The sequence below is a fragment of the Carettochelys insculpta genome, chromosome 3 (assembly GCF_033958435.1).
Source record: "Carettochelys insculpta isolate YL-2023 chromosome 3, ASM3395843v1, whole genome shotgun sequence".
Classification (NCBI taxonomy): Eukaryota; Metazoa; Chordata; order Testudines; family Carettochelyidae; genus Carettochelys; species Carettochelys insculpta.
Genome location: NC_134139.1, coordinates 78568058 through 78594868, shown reverse-complemented (window position 1 = coordinate 78594868; position 26811 = coordinate 78568058). Strand labels below are relative to the sequence as shown.

Genomic DNA, 26811 nt, shown 5'->3' with positions numbered 1-26811 from the left:
ATGACCATATGGTGAAACTTGGTAACCCTGTACATTGTTATGGAGAGCCCACACAATAAATTAGTGTTCCCCTTTTCTAAAAACAATGACATTTGTTATAAACTCCCTAAATAGCTCTGAAGTAATTTAGAATGTTGTTTCAGGCCGTGTTTACACTTATGACAAACTTTGAAATTACCATGCTAATGGCCAAATCGAAGAATACTAATGAAGCGCTGAAATGAATATTCAGCGCCTCATTAGCATGCTACTGGCTGCAGCACTTTGAAAGTGCCACGTTTCGCTTGCTCAGGGGTCATCTCCATGGGGGGTCCTTTTCGAAAAGACCCTGCAAACATGGAAGTCCCCTTATTCCTATCCACTATTCATTTCAGTGCCTCATTGGCCATTTTGAAGTTTTTCATAAGTGTAGGCATAGCCTCAGTGTTTTAAATAGAGTATGTAGTAATCTGGAATTACTGTATGAAGGCTCAAGAGTACATTTTAATATATAAAATCATCTTAGAAATAGGGATCAGTAAAACAGAGAAGAGGTGCAGTATTCCCTACTGTATTCAGCAGGACAGCTGACGTGCCCTTTCTGCAAAAGTTTTGCAAATACATCTCTGACCAGCTTTGGGGTGTATGAAAGAACCTGTGACTCACCATTTTTATTTCCAAATGTAGTGCTTTTAATCCAGCATGCAGTGGAAAACCTGCAGCATTTTCTTTAGAAAAAAATTTTAGCAGAATATTTTTTTCAAATGTCATTTGCTATAGGAGGGTTCAGATGTTTGCCTGGGAGGGGTGAGCAGAGAAGGAAGAGGGCGGATGGGGAGTGCCTTCACAGGCTGGAGATGGGGTCTGGGGCGAGCAGGGGTAGAGTACAGGCAGGGTAGAGGCTGGGAAGCTTGCCTCCCCGAGCAGCAGCTTCACCTCTTGCCCATGCTCCCATATGGCCTTCTCCGGCGCCTTCCTTGGTCCCTGCCCCGCATGAATCAGTGGGCTGTCCAAGGGCCGCCCCTCGTGTCAGAGGGGAGAGCCCCACAGGCAAATCCCCTTGCAACACCATCACCGTTCTACAGCACTGTTACCGTTCCACAGCGCTCCTTTGTGACGTAAAAGGGAGTAGACACGCTAATTGGCCAGAACAGGGCGGGGGCGGGCGCAGAACGTCGCTGTTTGGGTTTAAACGTTCCAGCGGGAGGGGCGGGCTTAGGCCCTAGGCGCTGCGGGTGGGGGACGCCACGGAGCCGAGGGAGGGAGCGCTCGATCGGACTCCCCGGAGCGGGCCGGCGCCGGCATGGTGCCCGCGCGGCCCCGCGTCAAGAGCGAGTACATGAAGCGCTTCAAGGAGCCCAAGTGGGAGTTGTGCGGCCCCTGCTACCGGGAACTGCTGCGCTATCGACTCAGCCGCCGCCTGCTGGAGCAGGCGCACCGGCCCTGGCTCTGGGACGGCTGGGAGCCCGACAGCAGCGGCAGCAGCGCCGGCTCCCCCTCGCCCCCCAGCGCCAGCTCGCCGGCCGCGCAGCAGCAGCAGCAGCGGGAGGCAGATACATTGCCAATCGCAGGCGGCAGCCGCGCTGCGGAGCCGGGAGCAGCGGGGAGGCCGAGCCCGGCGGAGCCCCGGCGCGTAGCAGGTAGGTGGCAGGCGGGCTGGGGCAGGGCTGCCCGTGGGCAGGCGCTCCTCTCTTGCGGCACTGGGCTGGGAGAGCCAGGGAGGGATGCCGAGGCCATGTTGTCAGGAGGTGATGCTGTCGGCCGCCCTTGGGATGTTGCCGCACTCTGCAACCCATCGTCTGTAATAGCCTCCCTCCGCTTAGCGGTTTCTGATTAAAATCCCCCCTTCCTGCGTCCCTCCTTGCTCCTGGCATGGGCCTTCCTCCCCGCCCGTAGTACACTGCCCCCTCTGCTTCTTTCTCGCGGTGGGACCGCTAGCCCTGGCCTTTGCTGTGGCTGGCATCAGGAAAGACAGCTGGTTTTAAACAGCTTGACTGATTGTCATCCTGGTTTTAAACAGCTTGACTGATGCCCCTCCCCCAGGGCCTCCCTGAAACTGATGATCAGCCAGGGTTGGTGCCAGGCCTGTCACCCAGGGCAGCGAGCGTTTTCAGTGCCCCACCCAACAGGTAACAACCCCCTCCAACCCTCCTGTGAATGTGATGACTTAGTGCCTTGGTGCCTTGAAAACCTGCCCTAGGAAGGTTCTGATGATTTCACCCTTAAAGCTGTTATAGCCTGAGGCCTGGTAGGAGAGCAGGCTTAGAAAAATAATGCTGCCTTCCTTATGCTCCATTCCCGTTTGGAGGGCTTTTGTCAGCCTGGAGAGGCATAATACTGTGCTTTTCTGTGTAAGGCTGAAATTTGCAGGGGCTCAATGTGTAGGTATCCTCACTTGCCATGACAACATTCCTGCTTGCCAAGGCTAAAACACATATATTTATATTTTAATCTTGGCTCAAGTTATTTGTTTATTTGCAACCTAATAATTTATTGTTTATTTGCAAGCTAGAGGGTGTAGCACTGGGATGGGCAGCCTAAGCAAGTGAGTGGCCCTCAATCTCACTGGGCCACAAGGTTCTTATGATCAAGATGATCTCCCTGGACAGGATAGTTCTGATAACTGCCCTTCTATAGCTAGAATTTGCAGGGTGTGCTAACTGAACCATAGCACTGCTTTGTTTGGCCATGGAAGGGGCACATGGTTCAGTCCGTGTTGTGTGCAATCAGCACACACTTTGCTTTATGTGTGTGCCTCTTTAGTAACACTGGTGGTGGGGGTGGGAACTATGCATGCAGAAATCTGTGGAAGCTGGCAATTCTGCACATTGGCAATGGTAAACAGAAGGTCTTGCAGGCCATACAGAGAACCCCAGGGGGCCTGTGGGCCTCAGGTTGCCTGCTCTTGGTCGAGCACTTGCTGCCTGATTTAATAATATCTTTTCATGAGGTTTCATCGTAGACTTCATAATACCTTTTACTTGACCAAGGTTAACCACAGAGCACACTGTACCAATTTCCCATACCTTCTTGCTGGCTTTTCCAGGTAGTTCTGAGTTGAATTAAAGATCTTGGTCTCCTTAGAATTCTTAAGGAGCTGGGACCAAGCAACCTCTGTCTACCACTTGGTTCCCAACCTTTCTCCAAGACTCCTGTGTTGATCAGGTACATAGATGCTGAAAGAAACCAGAGTGAGGCTACTGGTAGCTGGAGACAGTGTATTTTAGGTGCTAGTTCAAAATTGTGGAACAGTTTGTCAAAGATAGACTGTGTTCTAATCTTTCCACCTTCAGAGCCTGGTGCAGAATTAAATGTTGAAGTTTATTTGTGATAACAGAAGTGGTGACTTGGACTGGAATGGAGGAAGTATGAATAAAAGTGACTGTACCCTAGGCTCTGGTCCACCTGAGTCCTTTACTTTTCATTTTACCTTCTTTTCAGTGTCTAAATGAGTGTGGCATAGTTAGAAAACTCCAAAACTGGAAACATACAGATTTCATTAAATTAATTTTTTTACAAAGAATAAATATTTTGATTTATGACAACAAATAGGTCTGGTATTTATGTGGCACTGTAAATAATTCTTAAAACCCCCTTGTGTTTTGTTGGCATCCTATCTATAATGAAATGCAGACTATCCTCTAGGTCAGTGTTTGTTAAACTGTGTTCCATGGAACACTGGTGTGCTGTGAGCATTTGGAATAATAATTCAGAGTATATATTTTCTGTTTTTAAAACCAGATACAATGTTACTACTTCATTGCTATTATACGTGATTAATTACTTCATTTTGTTTTTGCTATATATCTTGCTGTTTGGATTTTTTTCTGCATCTGATAAATTTTTTGAAGAACATTTTCAAAGATGTTCTGCATAAAAAAATTGTTTGGTGGCCCGTAGTCTCAAAGTTTAAGAAACACAGATTTAGATTATCCTAGCAATAAGAAGACTACTAAAAACAACAAAGTGGCATATTGAATTACAGTACATTGTGTAGTACATTGGTGGCTGAGGGAATTGTATAAATCCACATTAAGTGAATGCTGGAATATTTCAAATACAATAACCTTGAAAGTGGCAACTCTCTGCATGATATAGCAACATCTGTGCATGTCTTCCTGGGCTGCCCTGTTGATTACTGGGGAGGGATATATAGTGGCTAGAGCATTGGCCTTGAAAAGCCAGGCTTGTGAGTTCAATCCTTAAGGGGGCCATTCACTGGGGGGAGGGAATAGGGTTAGGCCATTTAGGGGTCTGGGACAAATAGATTTAAAAAAAAAAAAAAACTGTCAGGGATGGTGCTTGGCCCTGCCAAGAGGGCAGGGGACTGGATTCAGTGACCTCCTAAGGTCCCTTCCAGTTCCATGGTATGCGTGTCTCCGTATATAATTATATTATGTGCTGTGCCTACCCTGGATAGGCTAATCTAGAGCAAGTACATCTGATTCTCATGATCATTCATTCTTTGTTCTGTTGCCATTGCCAGCACACGTGCTAGTTAATTAACTTTCAGTGTGGACCCTTGCGCATTATCAGTTCTTGTCAGCCAGCATTTCTTTGTAAGTACAGTAAGGTCTTGGAGCACCTCAGAGTATACAACCTCGCTCTTACGCATCCGACCCAGATTCCTGTTGTAAACTGTGTGCGTGATTTCCAGTTAAGTCACTCCCCCCTGCCCTGGCTTAACCTCCCTCAGCTCCGCATGGCCTCAGAGCAGCTCCCCCCACAGCTCCACTCACCATGCACACACCTATGCCTGGCTCTGGCTTACCACCACTCTCACAACTCCAGCTCACCCCCCAGCCTGGTTTAAACTGCCCGCAAGCGCCTCTGATTCAAGCGGCTGCCCCCCCCAGCCGCCCTGCACAGCTCCGGTACAACCCCTCTGCTGGCTCACAAGCTACCCGTCTCCCTCCCCCCACGGCTCTAACCCCCTTGGCTCACAAGCCACCTGCTTGTCCCCCTGCCCCATGTGGCTCTGGTGCAACCCCTCTGCTGGCTCACAAGCCACCCGCTTGCCTCCCTCCCCCTGTGACTCCGATGCAACCCCCCTGCTCACAAGCCACTTGCTCCCCACCCCGCCCGGCTCTGCTGCAAACCACCCCCCCAGCTCACAAGCCGCTCACACAGGTCTGCTCCAACCCCGCTGCTGGCTCACAAGCCGCCCACCTGCCTCCCCACCCCTGCGGCTCCAGTGCAACCCCTTGGCTCACAAGCCGCCTGCCCAGCCAGCCAGCCACCCCTGCCCCACGTGGCTCTAGTGCAACCCCCTGCCAGCTCACCACCCACGCACGGCTTTGGTTCCGGCTCAACTCCCTGCCTGCCTGCAGCCCAGCTCACCACCTGTGCTCAACTCCCCTCATGCCCGACCACAGCCCTAGCCCACCCCAGGCTTAACCCTCCCCAGCTGCCACCCCCAGCCCAGGACTTACCGTTCTGCTGCTTCCACGGCTGCAGAACATGTGTTCTGCCTGAGAAAAAGCTGAAATGAAATCTGGGTTACGCTAGGAGCATGGAACGGAACAGTCACGTACTCTGAGACCTTACTGTACTGTCAGTTATCCCTGAAGAGTAATGAAGTACAACTAGTCACACAAGTGATTTGTGCAGGCACCAGGGGGCCTAGTGCTTGCGTTCCTGAGCAAGTGAATCTCCCACTGCAGTGAAGGGGTTCCTGGCAGCTACAATACCTCTGAGAGTCAGCTTGATTGCATTTACAGTATACTGACAGAAGTAAATTAAGCCAAAATATGAAACTCAAAATGAAAGATTTGCTGTACAAAAATGTGGTGATAACCAGCCGTGCATTTGGGTGCCTATACAGTAGGGTCTCAATTCACGAACGTAATGTTTGCAAATTCAATTATTTGCGAGAGCCGGTAGCCGCCATTGATGCCGGGCACCCCCCGTAAGTGTGGAAAATCAACATCCATGAGGGTTCCGAACAGGGAACCCTCGCACATGTTGAGACCCTACTGTACTATTAAGTGTTCCATGCGGCAGATCACTTTAACCGCTGAAGTTCTGTGTATTCCTTTCAGTGGCTCTGCTTGCAGCACCTTTGGTAAAACGAAGGTGGTATTGAAGTACAATGTACATTTGACTCAATCATGAACTATCCCTAGGCTAGCCTGTAACTAGATCGTTTGTGGAGCATCTTTAAAGAAACCTATCATGGCAATAACACTCATCCTGAGTCACAGCTACTTATGTAAATTGTTGCTATGGTATCGGGGGATCTTCGTAATTACATAAGCAGGTTTCTGGCAAAAAGCGGCAGCAAGGAAGGCTAGAGGCTGGTTATTGGAGTTTTGAGAGCATCGTGTCTTTAGAATGTGTCTGTGTTGCACAGCACTGTGGGTGGCTTGTAACGTATGTGCTGCTGTGAAATTGGGTTGTGTTGTATAACTATGCATGGCAGTGAAAGGCTCTATCATCAGGAGGAAGTGTGGGAAAAGCTCTGGTAGAGTGGAGATGCCAGTCTTGCTCTGTGGCAGGGGGAGCGGTTGGAGCCATTTCCCCCAATGGGCAGATTAACCCAGAGTGGCGAGTTCCATACTTGAGGGGCCTTTCCAGGGTCTGGGGTAGGGAAAAAAATCTGTCAGGTTGTACTTGGCCCAGCTGTGAATAGAGGGACTGAACTCTGACCTCTTGAGGTCCTGTCGAACTCTGAGGTATGTATATCTTCATAACAGAATGTCTGTGTGGCCGTTTTTAGCACCATAAATAATAATGAATGGGTTGGTTGGTTGGGCAGGTAGAGAGCCATGTAGGGTATGTGCCAACAACATTCAGGTTTGTCTTTCCTTGTTTAAACAGTGCTTCAGCATCTACTCTGTTTATACCTGGGGGTGGGTAAGAGGCATGTGTAGTGTTAACATAAGATGTCTGCAGTGTAACCATATCCTTTGCTTCATGCTAATGGTGTCCTGTCTCAAGGCTGGGAGCTACCACTTCTAATGTGGGTCTCTGTAGAAGCTGTCCCGTGAAGTTCTTTATGTAGCTATCCTGGGTAACAAATTGATAGACTGGAGGCTGGGTCTTTGGTCATGTGTCACAGATGAATTTAGGATGATCTTGATGATTCCTCATCTTCATTGTGGGAACCTAATATATAGTATCCGAGAGAGATCAATCTTCTTCTTTCTCCCTGTATCAATAAAATAAAACCATGGATGTACATCGTGAACTGCTATGGGTTTAAGTGCAGAAGCTGTTCACATGGCTACACATGTCTACTTCCTGCTGGGTTAGACATTACTGTTGCTGAGATGCCCTGATGGACAGCAGAAAGAAGAACATGGATAGAGACACTTGACTTGCATGTCAACCTATGCAATATAGTACTGATTCTGGTGAGCAGGGGAAATAGCAGAAATCATGACCGGCTCCCTCCTATAGCCACTCAGTCATGGAAGATAACATTGTACAGCATCTCCGTAACAGATGCCTACAAGGATTCATTCTAAATCCCTCTCCTTGTCAGCATGTATGCTTATGGACTGCCAATAAGTGCATATCAGCAACAGGGGTTATCTGCATACACAAGCATCAGAGGGGTAGCCATGTTAGTCTGGATCTGTAACAGCAACAAAGGAGCCTGTGGCACCTTATAGACTAACAGAAAAGTTGTGAGCATGAGCTTTCGTGAGCACAGACTCACTTCATCAGATGCTGGTCATGGAGATCTCCATGACCAGCATCTGATGAAGTGAGTCTGTGCTCACGAAAGCTCATGCTCACAACTTTTGTTAGTCTATAAGGTGCCACAGGCCCCTTTGTTGCTGCATACACAAGTGACTGGCTACATGATAACTGAGTTGCTCACCCAGGACACACGTGCTCGGACACTTATGTTAACCTGAGATGGTGGCCACAATTTTCCATCTGAACACTTGGCGGATCAGTCAGTCCCTTATAGTCTGTGTGGAGGATTGGTCATTCCCTTTCCAGCCAGGTATCACTCTTTTAGGAGTCAAACTGGACCATAAGCTAACACACAGGTCCCATCTACAACACTTAAGGAAAAGATCACTTCCTGCACTGACTTGAGTTTTGGTGGAAGTGCTATCAAAAAAAAAAGAGCCTCCTGGGAAGCTGAGACATGTTCTACAGACATCAGTTCTAGCACTGATATTTGTTCCAACAGAATATACTAAACTCTTTCATATCCCGGCAGCCCTGGAACTCGGAGGCTGTTGAATATTCAAATATCCTGGTTAATACAGAGGTATACCTAGCAATGCCTAACACTAAAGAAAAACAAGAATAAATACTCCAAAACAAAAATGTATGCAGAGGACTTCATTTACCAACAACAGTAGTATTGTACACTGTAAACTTACACTGTATTTGCTGTGTATTTGTATTTACTTGCACTACACTGTACTTAGGGCATATGTAACCAAAATTTCCTTATGGTTAGAATGCTGGTTATTTGAGAGTTCCGGATGATAGAATGCCAGATATGAAAGAATTCACTGGACTTTGCAGCAGCGTGTCACAGGTGCTTACATATTTTTGTTAATTTGGAGCTGAATGCTGCCGTGGGTATTAAGTGGTTGCTTTAGCCACACTTTAACAACTAATTTCTTTGTTTTGGGGTGCTACATGAGCCAACACTGAGATACCATTGCTTTTTCTATCAGTCCACGCTCAGCAGTCTGCCACACATGAAGCTGATGGTGATTCCAATAGGTGCAAATAAGCAATGCAGGAAAAATCTGCTTGTTTGTATAAAAATAACAAACAACCTGTGGTTCCTGCTGACTTGCTGGGACTGACAGCATGACATCTTTTTGTTGGCAACTGTTCATGCACTTCAGTGTTGCTAGCCCAGTGCCAGTCTTGGATGAATGAAGGCCTATGCAGACTGACTGCTATGGCCTCAGAGTGGCAGCAGCTCTGGCATATGGAGAAAGGCAGGCTGACTGGCATCAGAAGTCCTAATTTACACCCAACCTGTTTGTAGCCTGGGATGCAGATCTGCATCGAGGCTAAACAGGCTGCTGACGGGAATTACAAGAGGGGCTGCTACAAAGTGGAAGTTTTGTCTTATGCCCATCTTCATACTGTGACTGTGGGCTGGCAGTCAGATGCTCTGGAGGAGTGCACAACTCAAGAGTAGAGGGTGCACGCAGCAGTTCAGTGGCTCTACAATGTAGACATTTGCTTGTGACATACCTGAGAAAAGTGACTGCCCTTGACTAGGCTCTTAACTTAGATGCTAAAATTGCAGCCTATTCCTAGCTCTTCACCCAGAGCACTGAAGTCCCCATCTTGCACGGATGCTGACGTTAGTGGTCCGTGCTTTTGATACTTCTGGGTGAGATCAGTTCTAGTGTTCCCTACTTACAGTACGCTATGGCTGTTCTGTGGGAGTTGGTCCCCTAGGCGGTGACCCATTAAGTGAAATGGGTATATTACACTGCATCCCTACCAGTATGAGATCCTGACTATCTTCTTTAATTGTGGTGCAGGAATCTAGGACAAAGGCAGAACGAAAAGATGGTCTTTGTCCTCAGAGCTCTGCATGGCAACAAGAATTCCCTGATCAGCAGAAATGGACAGCACAATTGGAAAAGGCTTTTTGAAGATAGGGGACTCTTTGTTCTCTTTATAGTGCACCTAGCACAGTTGGGTACTGCCTTCCAGCTGGAGACCAAAAGTGGTGGAGGTAGAAAGGAAATGTTCCAGGAACATCAGATAGAACTTAATTTCCTTTTTTCTTAAGCTTGGCTTAGTCTAAGCCAGCAATGGGCAACCTGGGCTAGCAAGTGGGCCGCAGGAGTGTTTCTTCATGTCAGAGGATTGCAAAATTGTCAAAACCAAGATGACCACCTTGAATAAGGTAGTTTTGCTAACGACCACAGTGTGCCTAAAATTTCTGGGGTGTGCTGCCTGAACTATGGCAGTGTTTTGGTTGAATGCAGAGGGAGCGTACAGCTCAGTGAATATTGTGTGCAGTCAGCACACACACCACTTCACCTGCCCTTTCTTAAAAGTGACTTGCACATCAATTATGCCAGTAGGAAGAAACAACCTGAATGTAAACCAGCAGAATCTGGCAACCCTGTGCATGGGCAACATTAGACAAAATGTCTTGTGGGCCACACAGAACTCTGATGCGTCACATGCCTTCCATGGGTCACAGGTTGCCCACTACTGACCTAAGCAGGTGTGGCAGGGGAATCCTTGTGCTGAAGCTTCTGAAGAAAAAAGCTGAGTAAAGGAAACATTTCTTACTAATAGTTAAAAAGTTTATGGAAAATCCCACCCACCTTTCAGGCTGCACAGAACTAAGTGGTACAGCCGTGCCTAAAATTATAAGTTGAGGGAGCACACAGCTTGTCTATCAAGTAAGAGCCTTTGTAGGTGTATTTGAAACAACTTTTCAAATGAGGTTGAGGCACAGTCTGCATTAGACATTAAAGTAGGGCAACCATATTTTCCTGTCCCAAATACAGGATAGGGAGTTAATGGTGGGGGAGGGGGCAGCTCCTCCCAGCTCCACCAAACCCATGGGATCTGGGAAGGAGTCAGCAGTGTTCAGACCTCCCCAAGCCTTGGAAGTGCAGTGACTCAGCAGCTGCCCCCCTGCAGCTTCCCCGAGGTTTGGGGAAGTGACCTACATGCTCTCCGGCCAGCAGCTGTGCCCCCATAGCTGCTGGCAGAAAAGGTCAGCAGGGGGAGGGCCCAAATACAAGACAATTAGTCCCTTTTAAAAAAAAAAAAGACGCCTTTTGGTGTCCCAAATACAGGACCATCCTGCCAAATGCAGGACCGATGGTCACCTTATGTTAAAATCCATTGTGGAGACACAATTCTGTCTGTGGCAGTTGCATAGCTAGAATTGACTTGGCTATAATCAAGTTACCTGGCTGTCCTCAGAGGGAGGTCAAGAGGAGAAGCTCTCCCATTGACCTCCCTTACTCCTTGCAATATTGAGGCGTACAGGGTCAATTGCTCACCTCATATAGTTCAATTTTGCAGAATGTAGACAAGCCCTTAGAGTCTGTGCAGAATGAGGGTTTTTTAAAGGAAAAGTCCCTCTCTGATCAGCCTATGAACAGGGACATTTGGGTATCCTGTACACTATTCAAAATTCCCATTGGTCACTTAATTTGAAACAGCCCTCCCTGCCTGCATTTCATTCTTTGTCCAGTGCCTATAATTTTCAAAGTACGGAGAAAATTTAAAAAAAACCTACGGAGGTAGTAGCTATACTTCCCAGCCACCTATAATGATTTTTTTTCAAGATAATTCAAAGTGTTGTGTGGGTAGCTAAATGTAAGCTCAGTGCAATAACATTTTCTTTTGCTAGTTCTTCCAAGCTTTGACTGACATTCACCCACACGCTGCAGTTATCTGATAGGGCCAGATTGTGCTTGTTTGTTACGCACTATGCTTTTGTTTTGTAAGAGCAAAGGCTGCAACTTTATTCATTAGGATAGTTTTGCACTTAAAAATCTTGTGCCTTTTTGCATGGCTGTTGTGTGCTCTGTGCTATCCAACCCTGTACTAGCCAGAAAGCTCTCTGAACCAGAAATGCTGGTTCATAGTCTGATGTAGAGCTGACTGGCGCTCTCTGCTTGGGTTTACATGGCTCCCCAGAAGAAGCACCATGTCTCTGCTGCTCCTAGGTGGAGGGATGGCCATGGGGGCTCTTCCTGCTGTTTTTGCCCTGTCCTGAGCACCACCCCTTCAGCTCCCATTGGCCAGCTAAGGGTGTAGCCTGCACCCACAAGTGCAAGGCACAGAGCTGCTTGATTGTGCCTCTGCCTAGCCCAGGGGTCCGCAACTGAAAGAGCGAGAAGAGCCATTTTTTCTAAATCAGTTACAAAATCAATCCTTCAAGAGCCGCAGTGCATGTGAATACGAGACAGTCCTGACTAAATGATGTCACTGTGCTTTGTCACCCCTGTTTTAAGAACAGCGCACACGCATTGATTTGTACCTGTTAGTAAGTTGTTACCCCCCATCTCTAGGCTTGATCACCCACATCCCACAAACCTGTCTCCCACCCCCAGGATAAACTCTTAATTAACCAGAATTATTTGACTAACTGGTACCCCCTCTTCCTTCAGTGTGTTACATAATAAAGCTTTGACTGTATTTCACTGCTGCAGTGACATTTGTGGCAACTACTAGTTCTTCCTTCCTTGGTCCTTTTGTGTAGCAGTCTTTCCCAAAGAAATGAGTTCTATTTGGATTTCAGTGCTAGATAGTTAATGCATGTCTTAAGACTTATCACAATAGACATTTGTCATGCAAGCTTCTGATTATTTAGAAGAGAACCCCCATAACACGACTTCCACAACCTCCTTTAGAAAACTATTCCAGTGTTTAACAAAAAAGCAGTCCAGTAGCACTTTAAAGACTAACAATTTATTAGGTGATGAGTCTGTTCTGGTATGGCTATGATCTGAAGTGGGTCTGTCCCACAAAAGCTCATCACCTAATAAATTATTTTGTTAGTCTTTAAAGTGCTACTGGACTGCTTTTTTGTTTCGATAGTGTATATAGACTAGCATGGCTATCTCTGTTACTATTCCAGTGTTTAGCTTCCCTACTATCTAGAAAAGTTTTCCTAATATCTAACTTAAATCTCACTTGCTGCAGATTAAGCTTGTATGGTCTTCAGTGGACATAGCAAAGATTTGATTGCCAAAATCTGTTAATTGCTGTTGTAAAGATGCTGAAGCCTTATCAGATCCCCACTCATCTTCTCTCAGGATTAAACGTCTCCCTTTTTTAAACATTTTTTCCACAGATGAAGCTTTTTAAACCCTGTATCACTTTTGCTCATTGCCTTTGGACTCTCTAATTTGTTAGATCTACCTGAAAGTATGGCCCCAGAATTCGACAGTACTTCAGTATCAAGCAGGAGAACTACGTCCCTTGTCTTACCTACAACACTTCCGTTATGTCTTGGAACAGTAACCTTGGCAACTGCATCACGCTTATTCAATCAGCTTGACATTCCTTATAGCCCCCAGATACAGCTTTGGCAGTACTACTGCTGAAAAGTTATTCTCCATTATAAAATCCCCTAAACAGGGCCCTTGTATGGAGGCACTGATGACATTGCAAAGGTCACTGGTTGCTGTAGTTTAACATCTCACTCTTTATCCTCCTTCCAAAGTGTATCTGCCAGACATGGTATGTTCACCTGCCTCTTATAACAGATGGACTTGTTAACCCAAGGATTCTGCCTGGTTTTATTAGTCTAACCTCTTATTGGTTGCAGGTTCTTGTGTAGACAAGCCCTGTTCTGGAGGATTAGTCAAATGCTCTGTAGGTATAGCGTGACCCAATCTAGAGTCAAGTGGCTTAAAGAAGTGTTGGCCTGATAGCGTTGAGCCAGAGAATAGGCATGGAAGAATGACTGCCATTGACTATGGAATTGCGCTCTACAGACTCTTCATCCTGTACTTGTATCGTTGCATTTTTGTACCCTTCCTTCCTGTCCTTTTCGTTTCTTGAGCCTTGAAGGCAATTATATTACTGAATCTGTTTCTTCTTCTTGTAGAATGCTTAAACTTTCCTCTTCTTTCTTGTTGACCTCTTTAAGCTACTCCAACCTTGTGGGAAATGAATCCCCCCATTTCATGTAGAGTTTAAAGATGCTAAGAATTAAGAAATAATGGGCCACCAAATCAGTATATATACAATCCCACTTTCCAGGCAGTTCTTCTCTACAGAGTCAGTGTTCTTCATTGCCACATTGGACTGATGTCTTCTGTGACAGCCTATGGCCAAAACCACTAGGACTAAAAAAAGTTCACTTTTTCCTCTTACATCACGGTCTTTTCCTGCACTAGCGAAGTACCTAAATTGTGCTAGAGTTTACATACTTAATGAAATCAAACTTGCTTTTGAAAGATGGATACTATAGGAGTGCTTTATAAAGTATGGGTAATCTTTACCTTCAACCATGCACATTTGTAAGTGACAATTACTTTCCATTTTTGATTAATTTTATTATACGTTTGCCCTCATTTCTTCAGTGAGGGTAGATCTCTGTGCATAATGTTGTCTGGAGAGAGTGGAAGGTGAGCTCTCGATTTGCTTTATAGTATGAACTTACACAGTTTGAACAGTAACAGAGAACGCTGTGCTAGTCTATGTACGATCAAAACAAAAAGCAGTCAAGTAGCACTTATTAGGTGATGAGCTTTTGTGGGACAGACTCGCTTCTTCAGACCAGAACAGACTCAATATCTAAGGTACAGAGAACGAAAAACAGTAATCAAGGTGGACAAATCAGGAAAAAAAGATCAAGGTGAGCGAATCGGAGGGTGGGGGGGAGGTCAAGAATTAGATTAAGCCAGGTATGCAAACGAGCCTGTATAGTGACCCAGAAAATTCCAATCTCTGTTCAAACCACATGTTGATGTGTTGAATTTGAATATAAAAGTTCAGCAGCTTCTTTGAAGAGTGTTGTGAAAATCCCTCTTCAGTAACACGCAAACTCTTAAGTCATTAACAGAATGCCCCACTCCATTAAAATGCCAGCTAACAGGTTTGTGGATCAGGAGTGTTTTTGTCTGTTTTGTGCCCATTAACTCTTCGAGAGTTTGAAGTGTGTCCAGTATACAAAGCATCTGGGCAGTGTTGGCACATGATGGCATATATGATGTTAGTTGAGGAACATGAGAATGTGCCCCTGATTCTGTGAATAACCTGGTTAGGTCCGGTGATGGTGACCGCAGAACTGGTGTTCCTCCAGTATGGACTGTGGCTGTTGGTGCGAATCCTCATAAGGTTGGGAGGTTGTCTGTAGGAGAGAACAGGCATGTCACCTAGGGCCTTCTGGAGTGTAAAACAGACATAAAAACACTCCTGATCCCCAAACAGGTCAGCCAACATTTTAATGAAGTGGGCCATTCTGTTCATGACTTAAGAGTTTGCGTGTGACTGAAGAGGAATTTTCACGCTACTTTGGAAAGAGGCTGCTGAACTCTTCTTATATTCAAATTTGACAATTAACATGTGGTTTGAACTGAGACTGGAATTTTCTGGGTCACTATAGGGGCTCATTTGCATACTTGGCTTAATCTAATTCTTGACCACGCCCCCCCGCACCCTTCTGCCCAGCTACTCTGATTTGCTCACCTTGATTTTTTTTTTTTCTGATTTGTCCACCTTGATTACTGTTTGGTTCTCTGTGCCTTAAATATTGAGTCTTTTCTGGTATGGCTATGGTCTGAAGATGTGGGTCTGTCCTACGAAAGCTCACCTAATAAACTATTTTCTTAGTCTTTCAAGTGCTACTTGACTGCTTTTTTGACTTTTATACAGGTTGAATCTCTCTCATCTGGCACCCTCGGGACCTGACCGGTGCTGAATGAATTTGCATGACTATGGGAGGTCAATGTTGCCTAGCACGTTACCAACACTTCCATGGCTTCTTGGGCTCTTAGAAGACGTATGGGTAAATTACAGCTAAATAACACTAAAAGCCAGGACTGGAGGCTGGAAACAAAGTTTATGGGACCATGAGAAACTTGGACATACCCACGATAAGTGATTTGTCCAACTAACTAAATTTTGTGCTGGATTTTGGAGTTTGCTGGATGAGAGAGTTCCAGATTAGAGCGGTTGAGCCTAAGTTTTTGGGTGGGGGAAATGGGTGGTACTGCCCACCATATGCGCAGGTGGAGTTTACAACTGAATGCTTGCGGGTAGGGAGTTAGCCTCGCGTTCGAGCATAGAGGCCACTTACAGGGTAGCAGTACTTTGCTTTATATCAGCTATGTCGAATTTGCAATTTGCAGCTTGACTGATTTCTTTGATGGCTCCAAACTAGATGTTAATAAAACATCTAATTGTGGCCCACCTGGTCGCACACATGAGCAGCACAGGGTGGGATAAATGCCAATCTCGCCTTCTCGGGCTGTCCAGCACGTGCGTATGAAAACCTCAAGGATCCAAGGGGGCTTTAACACATGTGCCGGACAAGGACAGCCTCGGTGATGGGATTGGTGTTTGACCTGCCCACTGCTGCTCGTGTGTGACCACTCTGAGGAGGACTGCAGAACCCCCATTGGCTGAGGTGGCAGGTAGGAAGCTGTGGAGGTTACGGTTCAAGAGGCAACTGAGAAGCACAAAGCAGAGTAATATGGGGGGGAGAGTACCATGGGGTGGGGGGGCGCAGTACATGCCTGAGTCTATGGAGCAGTGCAGTGCCTCAAGGGGTCTGGGGGTTCAGTGCATTGGGGGACGATGGAAGCCCCAAGCAGCATGGGGGGCAGTGCAAGTCTCAAAGGGCTGTGGGGTAGTGCATTGGGGGCTGCACTGTAATGGGGAGCAGCGCAAGTATCAAGGGGTCAGGGGTGGGGCAATAGGGGCTGCACTGCAGTGGGGGGAAACACAAGCTTCAAAGAGTCTGAAATGGAGAGAACACAATGAAATGGGGGATTGCAGTGTAAATCCCGGAATGCCAGAGAAGGAAGTGTGGAGAAATTGGAGATGAGGGAGGGTGCAGCTCAAACGGGAGGGGTCAAATGGGGGAGGGGAGCACAATGTTTCTCCTTCTGTGGAACTGAAAATCTCCTTTCCGGACTTTGGACAGTAGCCACAGAAGCAGTGAGATCCTGACCTGATCTCTCTCTCTTCCCCCATCGCCCCTTCCTCTACTGGGGGGCCACCCAGCGCCCCTTTCCACCCTCCCTGTGCAGGAAAAAAAGTTGGATTGTGATCTCTTTCATGGCCCACCAAAAGGGGGTGGGGGAAAAGGGAATCTCTAACCTCTGTATGGGGAGAGCGGCTGCTCGTGGAGCAGTGGAGGGGTTTCACTGCATTGTACCCACCCTGTACAGGTGGGAGGGAAATAGGTAAAACCAGCCAAAGCATTGTTCAGACCCGGTCACAATGATTGACAAAGCAAACCCTGTACAATACACCCTTAGCGACATAACATCGGGGCATTCCACCAGCAAGCTGGTGGTGATCAGTTTCTCTCAGCCCTGATCTTCATTCTCTGAGTTTGTACAGATCCATTCCCCTCAGACACCGCTTCTTGAAATTTAACTCTTGCTGTTTCTTCTGGCCACAAATCTCAAAGCCCGTTCGTTCATGTTAGTAACGTATGACTTTCCTGCGTGGTACGTAATTAATCTTCATTCTCGGAGATGATGAAGCTGGCAGCACGGACTGCAGAGCTAGCCATAGAACATGGGTATCCCTACATCTGGCTTTTCATGTTCACTGCAAAACCATCTCTCCCTTCGAGATGTTTTGGCTTTTCTCCCTGGTCTGTTTTTATCATCAGTTTTCTATCTTTCTTCCCTCACTGCTAGGTGTCTTTTTTTCTATAGCTTTTGGTGCTATAAAAAGTCCCTTGCAATGTCACACTCAAAACTGGCAAGTAGTAAATCTATAAAAAGGAAGACTGAAGATAAGCACTTAATTTTCCAGGACAAATGGAAACTGTTATGTTTTGTTGTCAACTGAAAGGTGAGATTATCTGCTTAGCAGGTGCTCAATTTGCCAGTGTTCCATAGGAGTATAACATTAAGTGAATTTATGAAACCCACGGAGAAAAGTATGATAAATTAGAGAAATTACGGCAAGATAAGCTACTGGAATTAAAGACAGCATTGGAATAGTCAGCAACATTTGCTTACAAAAATTAACAAAGGCAGTGTAGCTGCAGTTAAAGCTATCTGTTTTTGTCGGAGTTAATAGCGCAAAATTCAAAACCATCTATGGAAGGTGAATTTATAAGAGTGCATGGTGAAAACTGCTGAAATTGTGTGCTCTGGAAATGAGTGTTCAAAGATATTTTTGTCACAAAACAGTTACGAAGAGGCTAAAGGAAACAAGTGATTGAAGTGAGCCATGAAAAAGAGAAATCACCAACTTTTGAAGCATTTTCAATCGCTCTTGATGAAAGCACAGATATTGGGGGCATTGCGCACCAGGCTATCTTCTTGCATGCTTGTGATGGAGATTTGAATTTCACTGAAGAGCTTTTTAAATTCATACCTATGCATGACACTACAATTGGTTAAGTCATTTTCAATTGTACGATTGTACGTTTGGAGAAACAATTTTTAAATTTGTCAAATTTCATTCCCATAGTGACCGGTGGCACTCCTTTGCGGGGGAGGGGGGGAAGCGGTTTTGTGGCTAGATTAAAAGAACTAGCACCAAGAAACATAACATTTAACCATAGGCACTGCATAATCCACCAGGAAGTGCTGTGCTCCAAGGTTATAAACATGGAGCATGTGCTCAAGTTGTGAAAAAAATTATAAACTTTATCAGCGTATATGTGGTTTGAACCTATGTCAATGTTTATCATTGAGTTTGGAACTGGAACTGAATATGAAGACTTGCCGGACCATACTGAGGTTTGTTGGCTTTCTTGTTCAAGAGTTTTGGAGAGGTTTTGGAAACTACAAAAAGAAATCATTATTTTCCTTGAAATGAAAGGACAGGACACTGACTTAATCAAGAATGATAACTGGGTACAAGTATCAGAGAGGGAGCTGTGTTAGTCTGTATCTTCAAGAACAACAAGAAGTCCTGTGGCACTTTATAGACTAACAGATATTTTAAAAGCTTTTATGACCAAACTTTGTCTTTGGGAAGTACAGTTTAAAAAAGATTTAACTTTCATTACATGCTGAGATCAAAAAGCAAACAGCTGAGTTCGCGTTTTGCAAATAATGCATCAAATATTGTACTGCTGTGAGACGAATTTGAGGAGAGATTTCAGGATTTCAAATCCTGTGAAGATAAGTTTTTTTTTTTTTTTTTTTTTTTTTCTTGTTTACAGCACCGTTTAGCTGAAAAATATGCAAATAGAACTTATTGAAATTCAGTGTGACTTTCTTAAACAAATATAATGAAGTTGGCATTCTTGAATTTTTTTTAAACACAGGTGCCCTGGCAATTTGTTGAAGTATGTAAATTAACAATATTTTTGATGCAGATGTTTTGTAATACACACCTATGTGTACAGCTGTTTCACTTGTAAACGCCAACAAAACACCCAATAGGTCAAGGCTAATTGAGGAACATTTTATCAGCGGTAGTTATAGTATTGGCTCAAAATAACTAAACAAATATTGAAAAACTGGTATCACAAGTGGTGTCGTCTGTCTGGAAAAAATACTCTGGACTGAAATGCTGCAGGTTTTAATTTGAAAATTTCACACTATTTTATTCTTATGCTACAGCTGTTTGCATTTGCTTCTCAATGCTGAATAGTAAAAAATGTGATTTAATATTTTGTTTTATGTATTCCCAAATAAAATCACAAAAGGTATTAATTTTTATATCAATAAATGTTCATTGTTTTGCAACAGTTTTTTATGCAAAATTTCAAATGGACAAAGTACAGTATCTCAAATTTTCACAGAAGCCTGTTCTGTTGCATTAACCACTGTCTCTACTTGTTTTATTTCAACAAAACAGGATATGTATTGTAAAATAATTAAAAAGTGCCTTAATTTATATTAATTATATATGAACACAAGAATTTTACACATCAAATTTTATGCATGATTAATAAAACAATAAAATTCATATTTAGTATTAAACTCTCAACCAATATTATTGTATTATAGTCAAACAAGACCTGAAAATTATTATAAAATAAGCCTAAAATATAATCTATAATAGTTACGACTTTCCGGTAGAAGTACTTTTTTTTTTTCCTTTGGAAGGTCCTGGAAGCTATCTGTGTTCATTTGTGCAGCCCTGAGGTAGGCTTTGTTTGACCTGCCCACTTTACATTGTGATCATTGTGTCTTCAAAATGGAAAGATGACTCTTCTGTAAAGAAGAACTTGTGGAATAGTCTATTCTGTGATCTTTCCATAATCTCCTCTTGCGCCCCAATATTTTCGTCACTAACTTCTAAGACTTTTGAATTTTATTGTAAATGTCAAAGAAAAACTTCCTTTTGCACAAGTTTGTTACCAGCCTGGCTTGGCAAAAAGTAACAACTCAGGACAAGGAGATGTGGGGTTTTTAGCTTTTCCCCACCTCAGTGTCTTATCTTTTTTTGGGGGGCGGGGGGAGAGAGGAAGGAAACTGTTTTCTTTTCTCACCAGAAAGAGTTGGAAGCCTTCGGGCATCTGAGCAAACATTCAAATGGCTAATTGATTGGGTACTGAGAGCCAGGGGTTTGTTAGAGAATGTTGAAAGGCCCGTCTTGGAATACATGTAGAATGCTTCTTGAAGCTGTCCTGAACAGGCTGGGGAAATATTGCGTTCACTCAGGGCAAGTAGAAGTGCAGCTAGGTGAAGTCACTTTCCCTTCCTACTGGGCATGGTCGGCAGGTGGTGCTGGAGGCAGGATGACTAACATCAGGCTTTTGGTGTTTTGAAAGGAATCTGCAGAATGTGGTATTACAGGCTGTGAGCCAAGCATGGCATAGTGTAAGTGGGATACTTAAACATAAAATCAGCGCCTCTTTTGTTTTTTAAAAAACAAAACAGAAAAAAAAAGCCAGTACATAAGATACATGTCTGAAAATTCTTGAAGGCAAATGTCAGCAGGATACAGCTGGAAAAAGTGTATAGTCCAGAAGCATGAAAGCTTTCACAGAAGAAGCCCAGAATCAAACAATTTTTGTACGGGTAGATATATCCCTAATAAGGTGAGGTCATATTTCATGTATCCTGATTTAAATCTGTTGCTGTCTCCAGTGTGCCTGGCAGAGTCTAAATGCTGTATGTCGGTATATTTGTTGACCATGTAAAACATGTTGCAAGAGGATGATGGAATAGGTAGGGTAGAGTGTTAAAAAGGAAGTTGGTTGATGGTCCTCGTGGTACTCAGTCTAAGATACTTGAAGTCCAAAACTACGTGGTGACTGGAATATTCATTACACAAGTCTGACACCAATGAAAAGATCTCTTGTATAAACAAAGCTTTAATGGAGTTTGTGCAATATCTGTCATGCAACTGGGGGCTGTTTCTTTTCTCTATCTTTCAGTAAAACTTTTGGAAGAGGTTTAAACAGTCTTTCAGGCCATATTGCATACCTAAAGTCAAACTGATTTCTTATTTTCCCTTTAGAAAAAGAAACAGAGGAAGACAACCAAGTAAAAGGTGCAGAACAGACCTCAGGGAAAGAAACTAACAAATCAACCAGCCGTACAGGACAGCATCCAAGTCGAAGTGCCTTGTCCAGTCGGAATGATCGAAGATCAGCAAAAAGTCCTCAAAGGACAGATGCCACAAAAGAGCATAAACATCCATTTGCTTTATATGGCTGGGGAGAAAAACGTACCGATACAGGGAGCCAGAAGACTCATAATGTCTGTGCTCCTGCCTCAGCACATGAAGTAAGCAAACGTTAGAGTATTTTTGTAGTTTGTCTTCCCACCTCCTGCCCACATCTATAGGGAAAGAGGAATAATATTGTTAAATAAAATTCACTATAGTCTTATTGTTAGTTAAAATGTGATAACCTTCTTCTTTCACCTGCATCCAGGAGTATTTGGGGGGCATTAATGTCTCAATTTTACCTAGCTTAGCCCTGCTATGCTGTTTTGTTACTGTATCAGTCAGAAGGAAAGACGCTTTGGAAGTGGGGGGCCTGGGAGGCAGCATTAGGTTTGAAACACCCAAATTTTCTCATGCTCCAGGCCCGATTTTCCTCAGAACTCACTTGGCTGAACTCTTTCAAGTTTGGGAAAATTGAGTTCCAAGTAGTGTTCTGTGTAAGCTGAGCACTTTAGGTGACCACCTGAGACAAGTGCCACCCAGCTGATTAGCTAAGTGCCCACAGCTGGCAGCGTGTTACTCTGGTGCACATCCACCTGTGCCTGAATGCATGCAGTAAACTTTATTCTGCAAATGGAGGGAAAAAATTAGAGGGCACACTGGTTCCAGGTGGAGCGTTCTTTCTCTTAAACAGTCATTGTCCTTTCCCATGTGCATGCAGTTAAGCCTTGCACAGCCACCAACCAGTTGCTTCCTGAATTTTTGGTACCCACTGTGACACCTTGCAGGTAATGCTAAGTAGCTGCCCTCAGACACAGATTAAGAGGTGATAAGCTGAGCATGGAAAAACAGATTCCCAAAATCACTGATCGCTTTGGGAAAATCTTGCCCTGTAGACACCAGAATGGTTCTAATAGATGCCTCTCTTGCTGGCTTTCACCCTTGCGCCAGTATATAAATGCACACACTCTTTTATGAATTTCATTTCCACTTTAAGCTTGAAGTCCTGTTAGTGGTTTGAATCCGCAGCACCTTTCCAGAATGCTAGTTAAAAAAACCTCCAGGAAATTTAGTTAAAGTAGTACTTTTCAAACAAGGAATGCAACTGATCTTTCTTCTAACGAGAAGAAAATCTCATTCACAATCCAACCTCTAATATTGGTGATGAGCACAAGAACTAAAATGCCTTTGTCTTAATTGTAGCGTTGTGCCATTTTGTCATACAGTACATAATTTTATCAACCTTTTACCAGGGGAATAGTAAAGGCAAGGCAGATCCCAACCTTCCCCCTCCACCCCCTTCATTATAAGGGCTTGCTCCTGTGAAATGCCATCTATGTAGATGCCAATTATTCAACTCATTGGATTTGTAACAGAGAGGAAGCCGTGCTAGTCTATACACTATCAAAACAAAAAGCAGTCAAGTAACACTTTAAAGACTAGCGAAATGGTTTATTAGGTGAGCTTTCGTGGGACAGATCCACTTCTTCAGATCATAGCCAGACCAGAACAGACTCAATATTTAAGGCACAGAGAACCAAACTTGCTTACTGTTTTTGGTTCTCTGTGTCTTAAATATTGAGTCTGTTCTGGTCTGGCTATGGTTGGAAGAAGTGGGTCTGTCCCATGAAAGCTCACCCAATAAACTATTTTGCCAGTCTTTAAAGTGCTACTTGACTGCTTTTTGTTTTCATTGGATTTGGTAATGGCTCGTTATTCAGCCTGGGTGTGGATTTGATTCTTTGTAAGCAGTTCTTCGCCACCCCGTATGACAATACACGTCTCAGAGCTGGAAGGGACTTCAGGAGGTCATCAAGTGCAGCCCCCTTGGCAGGGGCCAAGCACCATCCCTGACAGGTTTTTTGAAATCTGTTTGCCCCAGACCCCTAAAGGGACTCCTCAAGGATTGAGCTCACAATCTGGGTTTCGCAGGTGAATGCTCAAACCACTGACCATCCCTCTCCTGTCTGAAGGATCCAAGTGAACTTGGACCAATCTTTTGGTCCCATCACTCATTTTCCAAGCACACAGATTGTTCTGTAGCTTCTACTTAAGACAAGCAGAATAGCGAGGAGCCTGTAGCTGGCCTTGGTTGGAACTAAGAATACTGCGGTAGTTAACACACCTCCGGCTATGTCTGTGCCACGAAGCCTATGCCCACGTAGGGCTCTAATGCAGATGCAGCCTGTGCTAACGAGTTTTACTGCTGGTGTAGGAGCACCCCCTCCCAGATGTTAACAGAAGCACTCTTCTGTCAATACAGCTGTCTATACTGAAGCTATATCCTCAGTCAGGGGTGTTTCATAGGTGTGCAAATAGACTTGTAAACGAAAGCAAAGTCCACTCCTTTCTAAGCTGTCAGCCTTTCAAAAGGTTCCAGACTAAATGACCTGCTGGTGCAGTCCCTGATTAATGCATGGTTCTCTTTTTTTTTCCCCCCAGTAGTGCTGAAATAAGACAAAGTGGATGAAACAAATGTGCCCTCAGTCTGAGCTCCGTGAAAGAAAGCCTGTCAGAAGTTGGCAGTTAGCAGCAAGTGTCTCAAAGCAGGCAGACAGGTAGATGAGCTCACGCCTAGAAATGACCTAAATGGTGCTCAGCTATTTGACTGAATCCCTTTGCATCAGTCCCTTGGAAGTTTTGTAACGTCATGAAGGTGTAAATCTTGTGCTTGATAGTGTTGCTGGCTAGCATAACGTTATGTCTGAACGACTTGTTACTCTGAAATGGTAAAACATCTGCATTCTGTTGGTCGTAGTATTCATGTAGGAGTTTAATTTTTAAAAAGCAAAAATTCCAAGAAGTTAAAATTTAAGATGGATTTACACCTGAATACATCACTCTTGAAGACTAAGACAAAATCACAAAGATGTTGCAATACTTTAAAAAAAAAAAAAAAAAAAAAAAAAAAAAGGCTGCAAATGCAGGAAACTGAATCTGCCAAGTGTAATCCAAACTCGGGCATGTTAAGGTATGGACATGAAAACTCCAGGTTCCCAAACAGCCCTATCTCTACCTTGGAGTGAAACCGTACAGGGAAATGCAGTAGGGCGGGAATCCCACGTGTCGTAGATTTCAGTGTCCTCAAATTGGAGACCAAAATGCCTCCCTCTTGTGTTTAGTGACAGCAACATATACACCCCAGGATGTTCTGATAATCTCTTCAGAATCCTATAGTTTTGTGGAATCGTTCCCTTTCTTGGCTTGGGACATGAAGGTTGAAGGTACATTTTGAGAGAACTTTGTTTCCCTGAATAAAAATGACTGTCTTGCTCTTCCCACAAAATTGACCATTCTAAATTTGTCCTAGATCCACGAGTCTGCACTGCGGGCCAAGAACAGACGGCAAGTGGAGAAAAGGAAAGCGTCTCAGAGACGAGTGCGCTCTGCAGATGTGGATCGAACCTGGAGAGCGAAGTCTTCCCCTCCCGATAACCCCTGGATGACTGAATACATGAGGTGCTACTCAGCAAGAGCTCGGTGAATCAAGGCTGGCTTGGACATGAGTCTCTAAATCAAAAAAAATTTATATTCAGTCAGGACATTGGTGCAAACTACTTATGCAAGGTTTTTATAGGTGGTTTCCAGCAGTCTAACAATGTTTGTATTTTGGCTACCTACCTCATCCGTAGGGCATAGAGCTGGAGCCAGAACATTTGAAAATGTTTTTAATAGAGTTCCTTACATTTTTACATATTTCTCCTTTTCTGAAGTCCTTCTTGAGAGGCATTTCCAGGGACCTTTTTGACTTCAAAATCCTGAAAGTCTAAATTAATTTTTACAGAATCTTCTAAAGAATTGGTTCATTTCACACACTTTCAATTTGCTCCCTTTAAAAAAAAAAAAAAAAAAAAAAAATTTAGCTCCCAAATCAGATCATGGTGGTGTGTTGGAAACATTTTGTAGGGTACAATACATGTGCCATTGTATAATTTAAAATACTTGATTTTGCATTAAAAATACCATGTAGATTACAATCTCTAACCTGGATGGCAGTGGCTCTGATACATAATAATCTGAGTCACAATGAATACTGGCCTCATTACCACAGCTGTTAGGGTTCATCTGGGTATATATGCTGGAGACTTTTAGAAACTTCATAATATTTCTCTAAGCTTTCAGTAATCAATGAATCATGCCAATAGTCTTCAGTTTGTTTTACTGCTGTTCTAAAAATGTCAGTGGGACTAGATTAATATGATCCAGTTGTTGTGGCAACATTTTCCAATCAAGATGTCACAGGATTAATTTGTAATTACTGTGACTAGTACACCAAATTGACTTATGTAGACAATCATGATCTGATGGCTGGTCAATAGACAGTTGCTTGCTGTACCAGTCTTGATCCACAGCCATCATACTGAAGTAGTAAAAAACACCAGTTTTGTGCTTAGTCATTAGACATCAGGTTTTCAATAAAGACTGTATATATTTTAAAATATACTTTAATGAATCAGCTGGCGTCGGGTCAGTGAGGTCTTATTTTTAATGTTTTTATCCGCAGACTGTAGAGTGTATTTCACTGGCGTGAATTCCATTTGGCTTAGTGTGCCTAATAATGCTTTGATAGTTTTAGATTTACAGAACAATTTTGATAGACATTCGCAAATGGAGGTGGTCGTGGGGTCATATCAGTCTTGGAGGCATGTTATGTTCCTTTCCAAGGGGAAAGAAAATAACTGTCTTAGTGATGGGAAATCTGACTCTTTAATTGGTGGGACTGTCTTTGTACAAAGTAGGACTGCCACTATTGATGTTGGATCCTCAATTTTTCTTTACTCAGTTGTTCTAAACCGAATTCTTTAGTTTTATAGTAAATGTGAACTTAAACAGATCCTTGCAGTAATTGTGGGCTTTGTGAGATGTCTTTGCAGTGCGGTGATTGCAATGTAATAGTTTTGAAGTTCATTCTTTTATGGACTGCTTTGGAATTGCTATCAGCTTTCAGCATAGCTTGGTTACGTTTGAGTTTTTTAATGAAACTTTAAAAATTTGTGATGAGAAATATTATGCCCCTGTTGTTGGAAGCACAGTAACCGTGCTTAATGCATTTGACAAGTCTGCTTAACTGCACTGTAGTGAAATGCAGAAAGTGACCAAATGGCAATAAGTAAACTGGAATCCAAATATCTAGGGTAAGTAATTGTATGAGGAGTTGTAACTAAGCCAAGAGTAGTAGCTAGGTGTTTCTCAACCAAAGTTTTGGCTGGAACTAGCCAAAGTGACTGAGAGCATGGCTTTCATATTTATGTTGGAAAGGGATACAGAAGGTTAAATATTTTGAAAGTTAAGTCACTGAGGCCAGAGAACTAAAACTTTCAAAATACAGAATGATTTAATAAAACTAACAGACCTCACTTTCTGGCTTTAAAAACTTTTCACTTACAATTATATGAAGAATCAATTTTTTTTTAAATAACTGTTTACAAGTCTACTAGTCTAGAATTAGTCACTGGAGACTTTTTAATCTGAAAACACCATTTACTTTTCAGATTTAATTTGTCTACATTTGAAAATATTCTGTATTTTTTTGTGGGGGGCGGGAGGGGCTAGTAACTGACTAAAATTGAGATTCTTTTAGACCTTTTTCCGGATCAGTACCCAGTATTGAATACATTCTAGTCCATTGCATGTCCCTTTTTA

At 43.8% G+C, this 26811-nt stretch overlaps 1 protein-coding gene across 1 annotated transcript; it reads left to right on the top strand.

Moving 5' to 3' along the window:
* Positions 1-1228: 1228 nt before the first annotated feature.
* On the top strand, positions 1229-26605 carry CCSAP (centriole, cilia and spindle associated protein). The gene is made up of 3 exons (XM_074988655.1): positions 1229-1619; positions 21019-21287; positions 24479-26605. The coding sequence occupies exons 1-3, from the start codon at positions 1283-1285 to the stop codon at positions 24650-24652; spliced, it is 780 nt and encodes a 259-aa protein (XP_074844756.1). The 5' UTR covers positions 1229-1282; the 3' UTR covers positions 24653-26605.
* Positions 26606-26811: the final 206 nt, after the last annotated feature.